The sequence below is a fragment of the Erpetoichthys calabaricus genome, chromosome 18, assembly GCF_900747795.2.
Source record: "Erpetoichthys calabaricus chromosome 18, fErpCal1.3, whole genome shotgun sequence".
NCBI classification, from domain to species: domain Eukaryota; kingdom Metazoa; phylum Chordata; class Cladistia; order Polypteriformes; family Polypteridae; genus Erpetoichthys; species Erpetoichthys calabaricus.
This window is the reverse complement of record NC_041411.2, coordinates 82,961,580-82,983,612: the sequence shown is the minus strand read 5'-3', so window position 1 is coordinate 82,983,612 and position 22,033 is coordinate 82,961,580. Positions and strand designations below refer to the sequence as shown.

Below are 22,033 nucleotides of genomic sequence, written 5' to 3'. Positions count from 1 at the left end.
CCGAGTGGTTGTTTAGGTAGGGCCCCCCCAGTGCACTGCTTTGCCCAGGGGCCTATAATGCTGTTAACATGACCCTGGTCACAACCCACTTTTTCCCAAATTATTGTTTTCATGATGCAACAAAGTGGGGATGAATAGGTGGGCAATTTAGCCAGGACATCGGGGTAAATGCTACTCTTTACATAAGATACCCAGAGATCTTTAATGGGTTTTGTGTCTCATCTGGAGGACAGAAGTTTGGAAGGTAACAAGAGAAGCCGGTAAGATCAAATGCGGGCAAATCAAAAGAGGGTCCGACTACTGAAGAGAAGGACGCTTGCTTCACAACAGATCTTCATTGGGACCACACTGAAGCAACAGGTGAACTGAAAGTGCCCACCAGAAGAAGCTGCAGCTGAAATTCTAAGTGGACAAGTTGAGCTCGCCATTCAAGAGCTGAAAAAATAATTAAACTCTGGGGCGAGACAACAAGCCCACCCAACTCATCAACTGTAATGACAGTTAAAGACAGAGTTGTAAGCCCCCCCCCCCCAATAGAAGTGAATCAGAGTACCTAAAATCCTGCCCAATGTTAACCCCATTGATAAAATCTCACAGACTAAAACTTTAAAGTAAAGACCCCCATTTGGGACATTTTGGACGTAGTAAAAATCTTCTAGAGTGCTGTGTGACAAATATTTTGAAAGCTAGGGGCAGTCAGAATGATGAACTCCACTGCAAATTTGTCGGGGACAAAAGAACTATTAGCCCAACACCAAAGTCTGGACCTCAGAAAGAAAGCAGTGGATGCCCCTCTTAAGGGGGAGGCTATACTGCCATAGCCAAGCGTTCCACAGTTTGCAGAACATCTGCACATCGCATCATCACAAAGTAACAAGGAGGCACCGCCTGTTGGAAACAAACCTCAGAATGCGGTCACAAGTTCAAGATAGCAAACACTTCGATGAGGAACACCACCCACAGACGTCAATAGGAACCTCTTCTAAGACGACTGTCGCCAGAGTGTCATGAGGGCTCTTCATCGTGGCGGGCTTAGAGGTCATCAATAACACCACTGGGCCAGTTTTGGGGATCCCAAGTGCCCCCTGTAGCCTCCATGTTCTGTTCTGTTCTTGGCTGACAGGACATGGAACCCGACATGGTCTTCTGCTGCTGTAGCCCATCCACCTCAGAGTTCAACGTGTTGGGCTTTTATGGAGTGGGTGGCCCACCTGTGGTCACTCTGCTTGGACCTCCCTCACCCTCAGAACTGCCGCTCCACAGAAGTTTTTTTGCTTTTCAGACCATTCAAGTCTCGCGACAGCCATGTGTGAAAATCCCAGGAGATACGGAAACGAGTCACCCAGCCCATGTGGCACCAACTGCCGAGATCACATTCTGAGGTTTCTCAACTGCTGGATTTTGTGTATTGTGCTGCTGCCAAGTGATTGGTGGATTTGACAGTTGTATGGAGGAGCAGATGACAGGAGTTCTAATAATCTGCTCAGTCAGTGCATCAGCGATTATTAGTAGAAGGAGAGTCGGCCGATTTCTTCAGATCAACAGCAGCATCGGCAACTTTGTTTTTTATTCCAACTTGGAATGAATTACGACTGCGGCTCTGGATGAATTAACGACACTCGATAACAAAAGAAACTAAACAAGTAGCAAGTTTCCAGTCAACCTAAAATTCACCAATGATAACTGGTTTAAGAATACAAGAGCAGAAAAAAACAAACTACAAAACCATGTGAAGCCTGCCTGTTGAGTTCGTGGACAGGCTGCCTGTGGTGGGGCCTGCTCTCTCCCTTTTTGCCATTTTGGGCTGGCATTTCCATTTTTCCAGGCGTTGCCTTCTTTTCCTGTTCAGTTTGCATAAGTTGAGGTCCTCCTGGAAGGATGAGCACCACTGCAGAAGTAAAAACCTGCCGAGCAAAATCGAGAAGTCCAAGCAACTCCATTATAAATTGCACAGCTTTATTTAATTAAATAGGACATTTTCTACAATAAATGTAAATATTTAAAGTAAAACTGCACACTTGATTTGCATATTTTTTTTACTTTTACAAAATACCAAGGAAGCATTCCACACTGTTCCTTTTTGATCTGCTGTAGTGTGTGCTCACGTTCACAGGACTGTGCCATGCTGCTGTTTTGTGAACGTCTTTCTTGTTTCGCCACTACGACTTATCGAGGTCCGAGACACTCGTGATCGTCTTTTCACTTCAGTCCTATGAGCTAAGTTCCAGTTTATATTTCAAACCAGATCATGCAATTGAAACCCTGGACACCATTTGGGCAGTGCAACTGGACTCTGGCAGCATCAAAAGCATAACAAAACAAAAAAAAAAGAAAAATTAAATGACGTCAGTACTGTCATGTTCAGAAAACGCATTGAGGCCTGCAACCCACCGCAGCACCACGACGACTCATTTGTGGCGAGTCCAATGGAACGTCCTACTCGCGTGTCCACCACATGTTTATCTGGTGACTGCTGGTTCCATTTGAGAAAAATGCAGTGCGGAGTCTCCTGCCATTTTTATGCACCACTTTACTGTTAGGCTGGTGGCATCAGGCTGACCGGTAAGGCAACTGTGGTGAGCAGCCTGTCTGTTTTGCATGAAACTTTTATGGTGCGGTTATGTCGATGCCAAAACATCGTTGAAGTGCATTTTTTAAACCTGTGGTCCTGGTGCTTCTCTACAGGATTGGGTGACGCATCCACATTATGATCATTGCCCACCTGCTAACACAGAATTAAAAAGTCAGTCAGGGCTGCAGGTGTCTGCTGGAGCCAATCCCAGCTAGCATAGGGCACAAGGCAGGACCAAACCCTGCACAGGGTGCCAGTCCATCGCAGGGCAAACACACACCAACCGCACACATTTAGGATCGCCAGTTCACCTAACCCGCATGTCTTTGGACTATGGGAGGAAACTGACACAGACATGGGGAGAACGTGCAAACTCCACGCAGGGAGGACCTGGGACACAAACCCTGGTCCATGGTCTCCTTAATGCGAGGCAGCAGTGGTACCACTGTGCCATCCAGATCTAACCATTTCAAGAAAACAACAATAAGCCATATTTGTCAATAGGTCAAAAAATATTATTTTTATTAATTTAATTTCAACCCCCTTTGATTTTAAAGAGATTTAGTTGTGTTGGGTTTGTCTGACTGGGACTGAGTGTCATGTCAGCAACTTGTTAACACGTAATCTGATTATTTCATTTAAGTATAATTCCCCATCCTGCGGTGGGTTGGCGCCATGCCCTGGGTTTGTTTCCTGCCTTGCACCCTGTGTTGGCTGGGATTGGCTCCAGAAGACCCCCGTGACCTTGTAGTTAGGATATGGCGGGTTGGATAATGGATGGATAATCCCCATCGTTAATACACAATATTCATTCAATGCATAGGATTTTAAACGTTCAGTTCATCTTGCCCTGGTTGAATCAGCAGGGTGCTACTCGACTGAAGGTCGCATTAACACTATGATTGTCGCCCACTAGCTACCCTCCACATCAGATCACTTAGTTAAAAACTGCTGATGATTTTAATGAGCCCAGACTGTGGCACGGTGGGCATCCTCCGCTGATTCTTGTGGCTGACACTCACACGACTGACTGGCCTGTTTCTTGAAGCTCCTGTACCAGACTGCGATTTTTATCGACAATACGCTCGTCACCCTCTTGCCAACACCGAGTTGAACCATTCGCTGAAAACACGGCGACTTCATTGATGACCAAATAATTACACATGGTAGAGTAGCCACCCAGCCAGCTGGTTTGGTTCAAAGACTGAATGAAGCAGATCTCGGTTCAAAGCGCCTCAATTGACCTTTTTGTCTTTTGCTGGACTGAACATTAAATGTCAAAAACAAAACTACCCACTTAGTAACACCATATATGTTAATAATTTAAAAAAAAAATCAAATTATTAGTGTACATTAATTACTCATTTGGTGGTCTTTTGCTGGACTGCACATTAATTACCAATACGATTTCTCTAAAGACAAACCCCATTATTAGTGTGCACAGAATATGCCAGCGGGCCTCTCCCGTTGTTTTTTACTCCCTTTGATTTCAAGGATTTATTCCATCTTATCCAGCAGGTACAGCCAACCGCATGTCACATCGACCACATGATTGTCACCCACTTCTATTAAAAATTAATAAAAAAAGGCCAGCTTCATTAATGCACAAATAAACGCATTAAAAGTACCTTTTTTATTGTAATCCATTTGATTTGAAATCTTTAAAAGCACACGTCTTGTTGAGAATATGCGTCTTTACCCTTTTTGTTGTGCTGGATGTTCATTCAATAATATAACTGAGTTGCTAATATATCTAACACTAAACTGAATAACTTCATTAATAAACCCGCCACTCCATTAATATGCACAGATTTCCACATTGTGTCCACTTCACTTCTGATTAACCCTTCGATCTCCTGGCGAGTGGAGTGCTCCTTTAGCAGGCCACATCTCCCTTTCGATGGTACCCCGCTTGCTGATGGCCAATCTTATCACCTTTATTTCCTGGTGCTCCATTACTGAGCTACTCACCAATATGATAATATTAATTACAATAGTAATATGCATAGCATAAAAGGCAAATCTGTACTCCTACACGTTTTATTTTGGTCTTAAACAAACCTTTGTCAATGGTTATTAGCTAATGTAACGTTTACCAAACTGATGTATCTGAAAAGGCACTTCTGTATTTGGCTAACCTGATGGAACCCACAAGCCCATTTTATATCAACAGATGTGGAGCAATGATCACGCCGTGCCATGAGGGATGGCGTTCATCAGGAGGGAACGCAATTTCAGGAAACTATTACATTGTGTACTGTTAATTGTTATTAAGAGGATCTTAAATGTATCAGAAATGATCAATAAAATAAATCTGTTTGTAATGGAATGCAAGACAACTGTGGTGGATTATTCAAGTCTGAGTAAACCCTGTGATTATGAATAGACCAACACAGTAAGAGCTCAATCAAAGCTCTTTGACGCATTTCTATCTCACGGTCGAGGTGTCCTGAGACTCGACTTGCTGAAATTTTCAAAATCGGTCAACACGCAATGAGGTATCAACTTCCATACACGTGAACAGAAGGGTAACGGGACACTTATGTGACAAACATTACAAGAACAACTTGCATTTCACACTTCAACACAACATTTACAATAAACATATCTGGACAAGAGCTATTATTTTTCAAAAAAAAAAAAACACTAAATTTGAAAATTGTTAGATAAGAGTCTGAAGAAAAAATATAATATATATTAACAAAATAAAGCGCAGAGCAATGACTGGTCCCAAAGAATACTGATAAGATACCCATGAGGCCACCGTCCTAATGTAGTCCATTCAAGATGCGTTCGGGATACAGTGTGTCCACATTCAAGGAGTTCTGATGATCCTGAATGTCATCTTCCCGAAGTCTGGCATTCTTCCGGATTTCATCGAGTGTGAACTCATGAAGAATCGAGCCGTTCTCAAAAACTGTGGTCAAGATGTCCTTGATTGGAGGGAATAAAAATGTTTCAGGATATGGTATGATGCAATTCCATATAGTTAAGATTAACATAACATAACATTCTCAAGCACAGGTTCACGAGCAGTAAGAGCCACACTGGGTTCAGACTGGGATGGCCACTCATGCGCACATCTATCCACCCTCACCAGAGGCCAGTTTAGACTCAAACATGAATATAGGGGCACAGTGGATAAGGCCACAGCCCTGCGAGTCTGAATGTGAATGAAGACAAAGGGCTGAGGGGCCATTTGGCTAAGGAAGACAAGGGGGAACTTTCTCACTGCAGGAAGTTTTTTCAAGAAATGGAGTCTTTTAAGAATCTTTGGAAAATTTGTTGAATTCCTACCACTGGAACTTGGGCCATTTGTGGTTCCTGGTACTTCATTTAGCTCCTACTCCAGTGTGTGTATTGAACAACCAGGAACTCTTGTGGGTGGAGGGCTCAGGCAATGAATTGTGCCGATTGGTGAACCACACACACTGGTGCCATCTTATAAATGTTAGTAGTTTGGAGCATTACTGGTGAAGATGGAGCGCCATACTTGGCACCGCATCACTCTTCACAGCTGCCTCCATGTTGTGCCATGCACCCAAACTTGAAGCCCAAAGCACATCTAAGTAAAACTGACTTTGGGGTCGGAGTAGACTGGGTGTTCCCCATGAACCCCCAAATACGCATCACTCATTGGTGCCTGAAAAGAAACTTTATGTGGTGGGAAAACTGCTGAAGACCGGGGGTTCCCAGGGGTTTCTATCTTTCCAAGCGTTGCCTTTCTCTGATCCACTGCTGTAGCTTTTGGTAAAATAAACTCAGTTCTGATCAGTTTGGTTTGATTTTTGCACAGCACCCTTCATGGGGTGCAGGCTCGGGGTGACGTAACAAGTGCACAGGCAAAACAATTCCAGTCTCAGGTTAACACTAAGCTGTACAGGAAGGCCCACATTACGTGGCACTCTGAGGCCAGTGAGAGCCTTCAGTACAACGACTGTTAACAACACGCATAGCAGGCACTGAATGCTGCAATGACCCCAGCGTCAGACCCACGGATGTGCTCAGCATGAAATAATTTAGTAAATAATCAGGGCAACTGGAAAAGCAGAAAGAAAATCACAATAACAATGAAAGTCTAAAAAAGCAAGTAAAAAAAAAAACAAACCCGAGCTTCTCCCTCAAAATGCTCGGCACATTCTATCTAAATTTTGTCATTTCTACACAGACCCCAAAACATGTGGTAGAAAGCAGACCTGCAGCAACAGGGGGTCCCCAGGACCGAGTTTGAGAGCCCGTCCACACTTGAAACATTGTACAACTCCTGGGGAGGGACCTGCTAGTTGGCCAAAGTCACCAGGACTGTTATCCTGACCTTTAAAACTGACTGTGGACACCCAACAGGTTGATTTTCTCCAACAATGCTCTTCAGTGGGGTTTGTTTTCTTCTCTTCTTTAACTGGCAGGCTCTCCATTTTAATGTTAATAGACTTCCATGGTCATTATTTCTTTATGTTCACCAAACTGAAGATGCCTTCCTTTACTTGGTTTTAGTCTAATTTGTGACTTCATGTACACTATGCCGGTTTTGCTCAACCTTTCTGGTGCTGTGATCGACTTTTTCCATGGTTGAGTGTTCACGACCCACCTAGGGGATAGGGATTCCCCCTTGGTCAATTGAGAGAGACCATCAGAGCGTTTTGTTTTCCATTTGGTGATTTGAGCACAAACATCAGAGCAGGGCGGAGGGGTATTCCCCCCCACCTTGGTGAACAGAGCACAATCGTTAAATCTGGGGGTTTGGGATCAAGCACAATCGTAGGAATGACGACCCACCACCACCCATATGGACAACCCGATGCACTACCATTATAAACATTCAAAACTCGTGACCCAGTGGTTGAGAAACTGTACGTTATGTGGTCCAAGGCTTGTGGACACCTGACCGTCACACCAATATGAGTTTGTTCACTATCTGATTCTAAATCCATGGGCATTAATATGGAGTTGGCCAGCCCATAACAGCTTCCACTCATCCTTCAACAAGACTTTGGAGTGTGTCTTGTGGGAATTTGTTCTCATTCAGCCAAAAGAGCATTTGTGGGGTCAGGTACTAATGTTGGACAAGAAGACCTAGTGTTCAAGCGTTCCAATTATCCACATTAATTAATTAATTAATCAGCATTCCAATTAACCTTACAGGTATTCAGGAAGGCTGAGGTCAGGGCTCTGTGCAGGCCACTCAAGTTTCTCCATTACTTTATGGACCACAGCAACAGAAAAGAACCTTCAATAAACCGCTGCCACAAAGCTGGAGGCACACAGTTGTCTAAAATGTCTTTGCCTGCTGTGACATTAACAGTACACTTCACTGGACCCAAGGGGCCGAGCACAAACCCTGACATTACCCCTCCTCCACCAAACTTTACAACAGGCAGCAAGCTGTCCAAAATGTAGCATTCTTCTGGCGCCCATCAAACCCATATTGGTCCGTGGCAGATAGTGAATCGCGGTTCATCACTCCAGAGATCTCCAGAGTGGTCTTAGGTTCCTATTTCATGAAGCTCCTGATGCTCAGTTCTTGTACTGATGTTGCCTGTAGAAGCAGTTTGGAGCCCTGCTGTGAGTGATGCCACAGAGAAGAGGCCATTTGTATGCAATTCGTCACTCGTCAGCCCCACTCTGTGAGTTTGTATGGTCCACCACTTCATGGTAGAGCTGTTGTTGCTCCTTGTCACTTCCACTTTACAATAATATCTACCGTGGGCTACATCAGGAATGGACAGGAAGAGGAGTATAGGAACTTAATCAAGGACTTTGTTAAATGGTGCGATTCAAACCACCTACAACTGAACACCAGCAAAACCAAAGAGCTGGTGGTGGATTTTAGGAGGACCAGGCCCCTCATGGACCCCGTGATCATCAGAGGTGACTGTGTGCAGAGGGTGCAAACATATAAATACCTGGGAGTGCAGCTGGATGATAAATTGGACTGGACTGCCAATACTGATGCTCTGTGTAAGAAAGGATAGAGCCAACTGTACTTCCTTAGAAGGCTGGCCACCTTCAACATCTGCAATAAGATGCTGCAGATGTTCTATCAGACAGTTGTGGCGAGCGCACTCTTCTACTCAGTGGTGTGCTGGGGAAGCAGCATAAAGAAGAGGGACGCCTGGACAAACTGGTGAGGAAGGCAGGCTCTATTGTAGGCACGGAGTTGGACAGTCTGACATCTGTGGCAGAGCGACAGGCGCTGAGCAGACTCCTGTCAATCATGGAGAATCCACTGAACAGGATCATCTCCAGACAGAGGAGCAGCTTCAGTGACAGACTGCTGTCACCGTCCTGCTCCTCTGACAGACTGAGGAGATCGTTCATCACCCACACTATGCGACTCTTCAATTCCACCTGGGGGGGGGGGGTAAACGTTAAAATTATACAAAGTTATTGTCTGTTATACCTGCATTGTTATCACTCTTTAATTTAATATTGTTATTATCAGTATGCTGCTGCTGGAGTATGTGAATTTCCCCTTGGGATTAATAAAGTATCTATCTATCTAATAGCACATCCATTTGACCAGGACAGATCTACAAGTGCAGAAATTTCATGCCCTGATATGGGGCAAAGGTGGCATCCTATGACAGTGGGTGTTTAAAGTCACCGAGCTCTTCAGTACGACCCTTTGTACTGCCAGTGTTTGTCCATGGAGATTGCGTGGTGGTCTGCTTGATTTTATGTACCTCAAATCCCTGAACTCAATCACCTGAAGGGGGTCCACATACTATACGGTTTACCCAATTCTGTTATTACATTAAAGCTAGAGACTTGTGCAAGCACCTTAGGCCTGTACTCAGTAAAGAGCCCTGAACAAAAGTAAACTGCACAGAATCGAACTTCAACACGGACAGTGTCATTTAATAACGGCGAGTGACGAGACACGTAATCCAACAATAACTGAACCACACCTGTTAGTGCGATTTGTAATTCAGCAGCAGAAAACGGCATGTCAAAAAGGTAAGAAACCTGTAAATTCAATTTCTAGACGTTTCATTAGTTGAATGCTACTGTACTGCCTGGGAGGCATGAGCTTCATTAATTTGCAAGATGAGCCCCTGTTGAACAAACAGTCCCAGTAACACTCGAGATCATCATCAAAACCTGCTTCAGGGCTCCGGACTAAATAGAATTCAACAACCATGAAGATAATTAAGTTACCTCCTCAGGCTTTCCGTTCCCCTTTTCTACCGTCTCCATATATCCGTCGGAGTTTCTCCTCAAAGACAGCCGACCTCTCTTGGAGCCTTTTGATGGGTCAGTGACTGGCTGTTTATAAACATCCATCTGCAAAGCAAAAGATGAAAAAAAAGAAAGGATGAAAGAAAGTAATGGCCTTCTTCATCTGGACGCTGTGAAAACACACATCGGCTCCCTTAGTGCACAAGACACTGCATGGTGCGATTGGGGGCAGCGGAGGACAGTGCTTGTGTGTGCACAGGGAGTCGCATGTCTGTTTTCCTCCTACACTCTGGCAAAGCACCGCCTGTCTGCCCGTCTCCTCTGCCCAATGAACTATAAACCTCCGAGGACGCCACTGCTGTTGTCATCGTACAACTGCATGAACACAACTCAGGAAGATGAGAACACCACTGGACGCAGCTGCTCCAGTGTTTCCGGAGGCAATTCTTTGTTAAACCCTCTGAAAATCCACCTCTTTGATAAGTGTTTTCCCATTTGGGACCCCCAACTCTTCATTGATTTGTTTTTGTGCTTTCTTTCACAAAAATCAATCCCAAAATGGCTGGCTCAATAAAAAATGTACTTTTGAATCACACCAAGTGCACACATTATGTGAAACGTGAACTCACTCCATGAACTAAACATTAATTGTCTCAACTTATGGGTCCGGGGGGATTCGTTCCCTTTTTTTTGTTTTTTTTTAATCTGATCTTTAGGAGCACCAGACTGGAGGCTTTCGCAAGGCCCACTCAAGAAGGGCCAGAGACTTGTGAAGCCACTCCAGTGTTATCTTGGCTGTTTGCTTCAGGTCACTGAACCGTCGCCCCAGTCAGTGGTGGTGAGAACTCGGGAGCAGGTTTTCTTTAAGAACTTCCCTGTGTTTGGTTGTAAAATGTAAAAAAAATAAATACGAGAATTAACAATAGAAAATGCCAAACTGTTGCCTGGAAAAGGCAAAACAAAAAATAAATAAACAAATCCAAGTCCAGAATTCAGAGAACAGACATTAAAACTAACTAATGCCTCAGCACCAGCACCACGTTTACTCCCCTCTTATAAAGAACAGGGGGAGACTGGGGGTGGGATTCTGGGCGGAGCTGCAGCATCAGGAGGGCCCACCCTCATAGGGGCAACACGCAAAGAGTGTAACGAACATCAGCTAAATGGAAATACATACTAAATACAGTGCACAAAAATAAATACACAAAATCCAAAATTGGGAAAAACAAAATCATCTTTAGAAACCTCATTGACAGAAAGAACAATAAAATTAAAAGTGAAAGGAAAAGACACTTGAGCCAGGGATGAAACAGACTTGATATGAGCTCTCCAACTCTGAAAAAATAAAATATTTCACCACTGCTTCAAGTGAACCTTCCCACCCCAGAGGTATATAGCGCCTTGGGAGGGCTACCCAAAAAGAATAATAAAGACAGCACAGTTAAAGAGACGGTCAGGTTTAACAAAAAGAGAGAAAGCAAAAAAGGGAGCCATGAACCCAGTTTAAGAATGTGGTGTGGTGTGCAGGGGTCTTATATGGAGGCTCGCTGCTGACTGAATTAATGCGGCGCCTGTGATTCCGTACTGATAAAGACAAGGAAGTGGAGCTAAAAGGACAACACCCGACAAAATGAAGACAAAGCAAGACTGAAAATCCGAACTCATTAATCCGATGGACACACTGAAGTCTATTTGTGTTGGATCAGTCATTTGTGGGCAATTAGAGAAAGATGGCTACCATCAATAAGTTGTGCTTTTGCAGTGATGTTTTATTTGTAGGAGCTTAACTAAAATCAAACTCCATGCCATTGCTATCATTACAGAAACATAATAAACTGTAGGAACAACAGAAAGAAGCCAAAGCATCAAATCAGTGACACTTCTGTTACGGCTTTTACTGTGGTGCTTTGCTTCCAAGGGTTAAACAGAGTTTGAAGGTGAAAAGAGTTTGGTGCTAAGGAGAAGAACTGAATCCTGGCTTTCTAGCAATGCTGTTGAATTGGTAGCCTAAGGGCTTGTTGAATAATCACTGCATGAGAAGGGAAAACATTCAGTTGTAGCTAACCAGACAATCTAGTCGGGCTGGTCTCCTCCTTTGTGATCCTTCTCGTTTTGGCCACAGGCCAGTGTAATTTATATGGGTAGATTTACCTATGGAGAAGATGGACAAGCCCAGGCCTGGGGAGGCTGCAAGGCAAAAAGGGATGTGAGAACCTTCTCTAGGCAGTCTAGAAATGGCAGCAAACCCCCGACTAACTATCAAAGGCAGGTATTGTGAATTTCCCCTTGGGATTAATAAAGTATCTATCTATCTATCTATCTATCTATCTATCTATCTATCTATCTACACAGACCCACAAATGACAAGCTGGTTTAAAAAGTTCAAAATGCACAAAAATGCTCTGCGAGAGAGAAAAGTCTTAAAACCTTTGCCTTAATGAGACAAATTACACAAAGAATTTTTATAAATCAAGAATCTATTTAAATAAAATTGCAAAAAACAGAAAAAACAGCCAAGGCAAAATAAGGGCAAATAGGATTTGCCTAAATATGAAATCCAGAAACCATAAACCTCAAAAATATCAAGAAACCAGAAAAATCAAAAGAAAGCAATACACTCAAAATACTTTCAAAAATCTCCAAGCAATGCTTAACGACTAGCTGAGGGGAGCCATCTCACGTACCAGAATATGACCGAGGAGGGCGGTCCCCAGGTGTGAACCAGTGGGCGTGGCCAATGTCACACAAAATGGGGGGCAGAGACACAGAAGCAGAGAGGAGGGGTCAGTGATGGTGGAGTCCCAGGGCAGGTAGGAACAGCAGGCAAAGTGTTTATTGGGCTCAGTTCTTTCTCTGGATTCAAATGCCAAAAATATCACTAGGATAGAATTTTTATCATTTAAAAACGTAGCTGGATTATGTCCTTTTTTTTAATCCGGCAGCTTCTGAAACCCACATATGTGCTTTGGGACCGCCACGACTGAACTACTGCAATCTACTTCCCCTAGGAGTGTCTAATCGTGCCTTGAATAGACTGCAGCACTGTCCAGAATTACCCACACTTCATCACGGAACCGTCACTACTCCCATTCTCCAATCTGCATCGGCCCCCTGTGCCATGTCGTATATGTTACTCTTATTTTCATGATTTGGCTGCTCTGCATCTCCATAACCTTCTTTGTTGAGTGCTGCTGTCCTCTGAAGTCCTCTGTTTTGTGCTTCTCCATCCCAGTGACACTCTGTAGGTGACGGGACATTCAGTGCAGCAGGTCCAAGCCAATGGAATGTCCAGCCTCTACCTCAGCTTTCTAAAAACTCATCGTTTTAGAATAGCATTCTCATAGTTTAAGAAGTGTGTTGCTGTTTCATTTATATTTTATTAATTTTATTAATAAATTGCTGATAGTAATTTTCTAATGGATTTTTTCTTAACTTTTATCAGTGTGATCATTTATTATTCATTAAGCACATTCTTTTTCAAATTGCTGTTTGTTTCAAGTGGTGACTTTACTTTGCATTAATTGATATAAATTACAGTTTGGCCCATTGGTGATGAATAACTTACGAAATGAGCGGTGAAAGTGATGCCGCAACTAAAGGCAATTTTATAGTCAACAGATGGTAGCAAGCTAATTTAATTGTAACTGATTAGGTTTTTTTTGTTGTTTTTCACAAATTTTTCTTAAAAATGGACTGATGCCATCAGCAGCTCAAAAATGTTTATTGCAAATTTTCACTTGACAAATTCGGAAGCCCATGACCAGGCCTCTGGATAGGTTTGTGTCTTTAGGAAAAGAAAAGAAAAAAAAAAGCACAATAAATTGTTAAATGCCAGAAACTCCTCAGATCTGAGCTACGTGAGGTGGAAATGCATTTCTATTTGACTAATGTAAAACCCTCGGCGGAGGATTCCTATGAGAGTCTGCTTTCGCATACGATCAGTGAACCAGCACACTTTGATATTCTCGAAGTCACAGCAGGCTCCCTTCATGAAAGTGCCGCCGGCATTCCCACTGTGCACATTTTCAGCTGAATTGCTAAACAGGAGCGGGATATTAGCCAAAGGCGACTTTTCTAAACTTTTTTTCTCTGAATAAGTAGTAAAATGGGCTGAGGGTGTGAAGAAGAGTGAAGGCACGCAACACAAACGTGCTAACTTTACTAGCATGGTGTGGAGGTGGGATGCGTACCCACATTTATTTGGTCCAGCCATCCGGTGATGAGTAAGGCCTTCGTTTGCCTCCAAAAGTATTAGAACTTTTCATGGCGTGGATTCGGCAAAGGCCTGGAAATGCTTCTTAGGGATTTTGATCCTTGCAGGAAGCTGTGCTATCACAAAAGGGTTTCCCTCCTTCCTGGCTCAATCGTCTTTTCCTTTTATTTGTTGATTTCATTGTCTTTTGAATGTTATTTTGTTATTTACGCTACTGAATATCTTCTACACATTCTTTCAGTTGGTACTTTATTATCTCTTGATGAATACTGTGTTATCCAACATAATCTAAACACAGTTTATAACACTAGTTCTTACTGCTCCATGCCTAGCTGAACAGCGCCCCTCTGCTCTACTTAACGAGCCCCTGAAGGCTCACTCTGACTGGAGAGTAGGTGCAGGACGAGCTGTATGGAGAGGTTTGGTCAAACACATCGAAAAGATCTCTGCTGAGACACTTACCAAGAGCCTTTCTGGGACTTTTGGGTACTCAATACAGGATTACTAACTACTTGTTTTGTGATTCTCTGGTTTACAACCTTTTCGGCTCATAAAACTTGTTATTGTACCCCAGACTCTGGACTTGACTTTCATTATTTTTGAGATGGTTCTTTAAGACAAATGTTTGCAATGTGTAACAACGAACAAGTGCAAAAGTAGTGCCTGCCCAGTCACGGTCTGTGTGGACTTGGCATGTTCTGGCCGTGTCTTCCCTGGTATTTCTCTTGGTACTCCAGTTTTCCCTCTGAATAATGTCCAAGTTTGTTTAATTGATATGTAAATGGTCCCTGAAATACACTGCGCCTTGTCCAGGGATGATTTGTTAGCTGCTGGTTTACTGTGACTCTCTCTTGTCTGGATAAGCAGATTAGAAAAGTAATGAACGAGTTGTCTTGCATTATCTCATTATGAGAGCTGGTGGAAGTGTGTGCCCATTTAGGATTTGTTCCTACTGGGTTAAGGTTCAAGTCTTCACAACCCTTTAATGGACAATGCAGGTCCACATCCCAAAGATGTCCATGCCAGGTTAATCAGCGATTCACAATTGGCCCGATGTGTCCGTGAGTGGGTCCTGAAATGGACTGCCATCCCACCTGGAAGGTTTGGCTCCTGCCTTGTTCTCAGTGTTGTCCATTGTGACCCTGAACTGGACTGAGTGTCTCTGAATTGTTCGGTTACGTTGTGTTATACTTTAGAAGTAGAAATATAACATCAGCTTAGGTTTCAGTGAGCAAAAGAGTGAGATGGAGTGAATGGTCTGCTCTGGAATTCACATCAGGCCCTTCACACAAAGTTGAACACAGGGTAGTTGGCACACACCAATAAAAGTTTTCTGACAAACATATTTCATGACTCAGATCAAAAGTGTCCAGTATTGTTTCCTTGTCATTTTTCTGTTTTTATAGTTGTCCTAAAAATTCTTTTACAGTTTCTCTTGGGAAATTAATTCATGTGTTTCTCTGGTGGAAATAAATAGCTTCTCCACACTGGCTTTAAATCAGTTTGTGGCCGAGGTCGCTTTCCTAAGCAGTGCTTCAGCAAAGAGGCACGACGCCGTAAACCTTCCATTGAAGGCATCTCATGGTTGTTTGACCAATTTAAATAAAAGGCTTTTCAAACAGAAATCTCCCCCTACATATAAATATACTGTAGTTAAAAATGTCTGCCTGCATGTCCTGGGCATCGATTGAAATGGCTCAGATGATTTCCATGAGACTCAGTATGTATATTCTGTCGTGAACTAGGAGTCCCAAAGCACATAAATCCTGAGGAGTTCCAATAATTGCCCGCTAGAGGGGGGTATACTGCCAAAACCCAGCTAGATACAAAAAGGCATCTTTATAAAATTAAAAGGTTTATTCTTAATGAAAATGCTCAGACATACCATGAAGCTGCACTGGGCACAAAGACTTAAAGGAATTGCCCAAAGCAATAAGGTAATCAGAGGCAAACAAAGACCCAAAATAGAATCCATGCATGGTCAAAAATAGAGCACGGGTTCAAAACCCAGGCAACCACAAAGCACAAGAAAAGGCACAAAGAAAACTCACCACCGCCCCTGGGACATTTGAAATGAAGCGCCAGGAACTGTGGGAGACTCTCACGATTTATATGGCAGTTCCTGGTAGAGGTGACTGGCAGGTGGCCCCTGGTGATCTGTGGGCATGGCTGGCATGTGGACGGTGTCTCAAACAAAAAGAAATCACAAGGGGTTTGCTTCAGCCGGCGACAGGGAAAAATCTGTCAGAGTGCATCGACATTTTGTGTAAAAAGGAGACCCTGAAACTACCCAAGTGAAACTTTACCTTGACGTTCTCTGCCAATAAACAGTTAACAACAAACACGCTGTACTAAAATTGGCTACAACAAAATTAACCTGATCCTTTATTTAATTAGTTTATATTTCATTATCTAATTAATAACCTCTGCTCAAACAAGACATAATATGGTTGAGTTGTTTACTTCCTCCAACGTTCACCTTCTTCAAGAAATTCTCAGATGTTCAAGAGAACGTGTTAATAAATGTTAATGCAAGATAAACGTGTTACAATAAAGAAGCTTAATTGACTCCAGCCACCCGAGACTGTCATTTGGATTAGGTAGGCTTGACAATGTTGTGTCACATTTAAAAAACATTTAAATTCCTCCCTTGTACCCTCTGTGACTGTGAACTGGATTATGCAGGTTTGAAAATACTGTTATGGATGGATATGTCTAAACTATAAAACTAACACTGACATGGGTGAAAATGAAATAAACCAAATTATGAAACCTTCAGTCTGAAGTGTGTATAACGCCATGAGATTGTTTTCAGAGCTGTCCAGTATAAAGCTCTCCCACTAGAGGGAGCTCTGATCACCTTTACCTCCAGGCTCATCCACTGGGAAGATGGCATCACACCGACTGAAGCCAAGCAGAAGTGAACAACTGCAAAGGGCAACTTTAAAGACCAGCTGGGTACTTTACAACCAGGCCTGTTAATGGACTAAAACACCCAAGTCAACTACTAGAAGGGGTAAGACATGAAACATTCTGGGTGAAGGGTGAAAATTGGGCTGTTTAATCCCGGAGTGGCATGGTGGCACAGTAGTGTTAGTGCCTCTGCCTCACAAAACAACACCAGCATCATTAAATTTGCTGATGACACTACAGTCATAGGGCTGATTACTGGGGGGATGGAGGCAGAATATAGGACAGAGGTGGCAGGACTCGTGGCCTGGTGTCAGGAAAACAACCTCTCCCTGAATACAGATAAAACCAAGGAGATGAGTATCGACCCAAGGAATAGGAAGCTCCAGCACACTCCCATTTACATCGGTGAGGCTGAGGTGGAGAGAGTAAAAATCTTCAAATTCCTTGGAACCCACATCAGCGAGGACCTGACTTGGTCTTACACTACACAACAACTCATTAGCCGAGCACACAAAAGACTTTTTTTCTGAGGAAGTTGAAGAAATTTGCCATGCCAACCAAAATTCTCACCAATTTCTACAGGGGTACAATAGAGAGTGCTATCACCTGCTCTATCTATTGTATGGCACACGGTAACTGCTCCTTGCAGGAAAAGAAGGCACTCCAACGTGTAATTAAAACTGCACAGCGCATCTCTGGAGCAACCTTCTCCTCCCTACAGGACATCTACACTAGTAGGGTCATCCGGAGGGCGCGCAAGATAATTAAAGACAATACTCATCCTCAACACATTTTTCACGCTGCTTCACTCAGGGAGGCGCTACAGGAGTGTGAAATCACGCACCACAAGACTGACGCATAGTTTTTTTCCACAAGCAATCAGACTCCTCAACAATGCAAAAAGTTAAAGTCAATCCAAACCACAACTCACAGCCTCATAAATGGTACCGACTGCTGCGGTATGTCATCAGGCACTGAGCACCTTATTCTGTAATCTTATAATTGTAATTGCTATTTGTTTTTATACTTCTTTTGTCTTTCTGTCTTTGTATATGAAGGAGAGAAAGCAAAGTAAGAATTTCATTACATGGTTTTAACATGTGCTTTTACTGTGTATATGACAATAAATGTCTTGTATCTTGTATCAGATCTCATGTCATAGGTTCCAATTCTGTGCCTTATCCTGGCTTAGGTTTATTTTTTGTTTTTTTACATCTTCTTCAATATGAAGTTGTATATGATGATTATGATCTCCCAGTCTGTTATGCTTTCATTACAGTGGAACCTTGGGTTACAACCGTAATTCGTTCCAAAACTCTGGTCGCAACCCAATTTGGTCGTGACCCGAAACAATTTCCCTCCATAGGATTGTATGTAAATACAATTAATCCGTTCCAGACCATACAAGCTGAATGTAAACATATATATTTTTTTTTAAAGATTTTTAAAATAGTTAATTATACCATAGAATGCACAGTGTAATAGTAAACTAAATGTAAAAACATTGAATAACATTGAGAAAACCTTCAACAACAGAGAAAACTAACATTGCAAGAGTTCACGCTAACAGCCTTATGAACCGCTCGCTGTAAACACTTCTTTTTTTAATGAGTTTTAAGCACAGGGAAAAAAATTAACATTTGAAAAATCCGTAATTTATACAAAAACTAACCATAAACAACCAAGAAAACTAACCTTGCATGAGTCGAGTTCTGGCATGAAGGAAGTGAGCAGGAAGCTGGGTGGAGAGGAGGTTACAGTTTTGAGGTAAAGTCCCTCTGTGCAATGCACGTCTGACCGAGAACAATGTACTGTACAGGGAGAGACTGAACACATGCGGAAATCACCGGCGCGTACAAACCGGAAGGGTAACTGGCTTGTTCGTCACCCGAGTGTGTGGTCGTGAACAGATGCAAAAGTTTGGTGAACTTTTTGGTCATAACCCGATTTGTGCGTCTTCCGAGATGTTTGTGACCCGAGGTTCCACTGTATTGGTTTATGTATCATGTATTAGTTATTTTGTAAATATATAAAGTCAAGGCCAAAGGTTTCCCTCCACCTTGGCTAAAGATTTTCAAACTTGGTGTTTTGTGATTCCATACATGTCATGTTGCCGAAAACCCCTGTGTTAAGTCAATTAGGGTATCTACTTTATTTCCATAAATGGTAATGTCAGAATAATAACTAACAAACAAGATTTACTTTAGCCTTTATTTACTACATCAGATTTTGGTGGCATTGCCTTTTAATTGCTTAACCTGAATCAAACTCTTAGGGTCACCTTTCACAAGCTCCTCGCAATATAATACTTTGTACAAATAACAATACACCCAAACTGATTACACTGCATTGTACTTTTCAAAAAACTCTTAGATTTTTTGAAGAGCCAAGCCATTTGTTGGCATGTCAAGCACATGTGCAATGAAAAGTCAAAAAGCAGTGTGTGCAACAGAGCAGACTGAAGCACTACAAAGCAATTATCGAATTTTGTAGCAGATGGTGAGTCACTCTTGCCTAGGATACGGTAGTAGAAGAACTGATGACAACGTTTATGAGTGAGTAAACTCACCGACACTCACGGGGGCCAATCGATTCGTAAATTCACAGGGAGAATGTGCAAACTCCATTCAGCACCTGGCGCTGTGAGGCAGGAGTGACAGCTCTGCACTACCACTCTGCTTGTGTTGCAACAACTGTACAAAACTACATCCTGAAAAAACTAAATGTATGCCTATAAAATCTTTTCAGTTCTTGTCACTTGTTTTCATGCTACACCAATGCTCATTCCTGCTCTCGCTAGACCAGCAAAACAAACACGTGTGCACATTAGCGTAGCAGCAGCAGACAGTATCTTTGCAAAATCACAACATAAAGTTCTGTATAGTGGAAGAATCATCAAGGTTGGCTTTTTTCAGTGATTATCTACAAAAAAGAGACAGACATTCACATCTGGGCATCAACATTCAACGTCAATAACGTTGTCTGGAGATGACTGTCAAGGACAGTCCACACCTCTGGCCCTATAAAGTTGCCACGGAGGAAGATGAGCAGTGAGCCGGTCTCCTTTTAAAATGGCTGAATGCCAGAACAATGTTTTGCATTTTTTTTTTCTTCTTAAAATGACGGTTACACCGTTTTACAATATGTGTGCAATCTCAAGACAGGGATCAATTCTCAATGACACTTTCAGCAAAAGGATGCATTCAGTACGTTTTATGGTTTTCTCTCATGTTGAGACGCCACTACTCATTAGCTCCATTATAAAAATGCAACAACAGCATAGTTTTTTTTTAATTTATAAAACAGGCTTCACTTCACACCAAAATTTCATGCAGCAAATGATTGTGAAGAAATCACTTTGACTTGAAGAACACCTCAAATATCTCAAGGCAGGCAGAAGTTGATCACTCAGGTGAACTTTGGTGATGTAAGCAAAACTGAACTTAAAGCAACATCAGAAGAGGGCTGCGATTAGAAACCTAAAAACTCTCAACCAAATATGATTTTTTTTTTTTTAAGGTAAAGATCAAACAGGCCTCATAACCAATGGGGGGGGAGGCTGGCAGATCTCCAATTTAAATGTTCACATTTGCTTGTATGTACTGCAAATGTGTACACTACTACCATTTTTAAGAAATAAACAATATTTTTGCGAGAAAAGCCTAGCAGTTTGGATGTTGTGAGCTTACAACTGGACAGCTGACATGCATGTGATTACACAACCTGAGTAACTTTAGATTTTTTTTTTTTCATGGATGTTTTAATATTGTTCTCTATGGCTCTTACTAAAACCTCTTTTATTGTAAGCATTGTGATCTCCATTCTCCATGAAAATATGACTAATATTTTCTCTCAGCCATCACTGCAACCACCACAGTGTAAGTAACAGCTAAATGATCATTTTTGTGTTGCGAATTCCTTTAATGAAAGTTTAGCAAGTCCTGGTGTCATCATGTACATGCAAGGAAGTGATCCTGGACAGCGCTCCATTCTCTCGTACATCAACTCTCACTTGAAATGACATAAAGCACTGACCACAGAAAAACTCACAATTAAACATCTATTATAAAAAAAAATCTTGGGAGGGAGACTAGAGAGACGAGACTAGTAGTCTATCTTCGGCTACAGTTCCTTGTGCTTTCAAACACGCAGTTGTACATCCAATCGTGAAAAAACCTGATCTTGACCCTGCCGTCTTCTCCAATCTTCGTCCAATTTCCAAACTACCTTTCCTGTCAAAATTACTCGAAAAAGTAGTTTATGAGCAATTAATTCACCACCTACAGGACCATCAGGTAATGGACCTTTTTCAGTCAGGCTTTAGGCCCCAACACAGCACAGAAACCGCGCATTTACGTGTCCTAAATGATGTCCTTTTGGCATTGGACTCAGGACTCTACGTGATTATGGTTCTTCTCGATTTATCTGCTGCCTTCGACACAATCGACCACGACATCATGATCTCCCAACTCGAATCCTGGGTTGGTGTATCTGGCTTAGCCCTCGACTGGTTCAGGTCATATTTCTGCAACAGGACTCTTAGAGTCATGCTAGATGATTTTTCATCTGAATCAGTCCCACTCCCATGTGGTGTCCCCCAGGGTTCCATTTTGGGGCCACTACTTTTTTCAATTTACATCCTGCCTTTAGGTGCAATTTTTAGAAAACATGCAATCTCGTATCACCTATATGCTGATGACTGCCAAATTTATTTCTCCCTCAAGTCAACTGACTCCACTAAACCTCTTCTCAACTGCTTATCTGACATTAAGGACTGGCTGGCTGTAAACTTCCTTCACCTGAACGATTCAAAAACCGAGGTCATTGTTTTTAGTCCCGACCGCAAACAGACCCTACCCCTTGACCTCGACTTTCTTCCCATTCCAGTAACTTCGTCTGTTTCCAATCTTGGAATCAAAATGGATATGGTCCTGAAAATGGATGCTCAAGTCAACAGCACAGTAAAATCCTGCTTTTTCCATCTCAGGCGAATTGCCAAACTCAAACCAATTCTGCCTTACCACCTCCTGGAATCAGTAATCCATGCATTCATTACGTCCCGGCTCGACTATTCTAATTCCTGCCTATATGGTATTAGTAAAGCCACTCTTTCGAGACTCCAATTGGTTCAAAATGTGGCTACAAGACTTTTAACT

At 42.5% G+C, this 22,033-nt stretch overlaps 1 protein-coding gene across 1 annotated transcript in view; it reads right to left on the bottom strand.

Annotated features, from left to right (window-relative positions):
• Positions 1-5,208: 5,208 nt before the first annotated feature.
• Positions 5,209-22,033, bottom strand: part of nampt2 (nicotinamide phosphoribosyltransferase 2) — a 53,379-nt gene continuing 36,554 nt past the window's right edge. Inside the window, exons 10-11 of the mRNA XM_028824099.2 lie at positions 9,731-9,856; positions 5,209-5,505 (exon numbers count right to left, since the gene is read on the bottom strand). Of these exons, the coding sequence (XP_028679932.1) occupies positions 5,341-5,505; positions 9,731-9,856 (291 nt within the window). The 3' untranslated portion in view covers positions 5,209-5,340. The remainder of the gene's footprint in view (positions 5,506-9,730; positions 9,857-22,033) is intronic.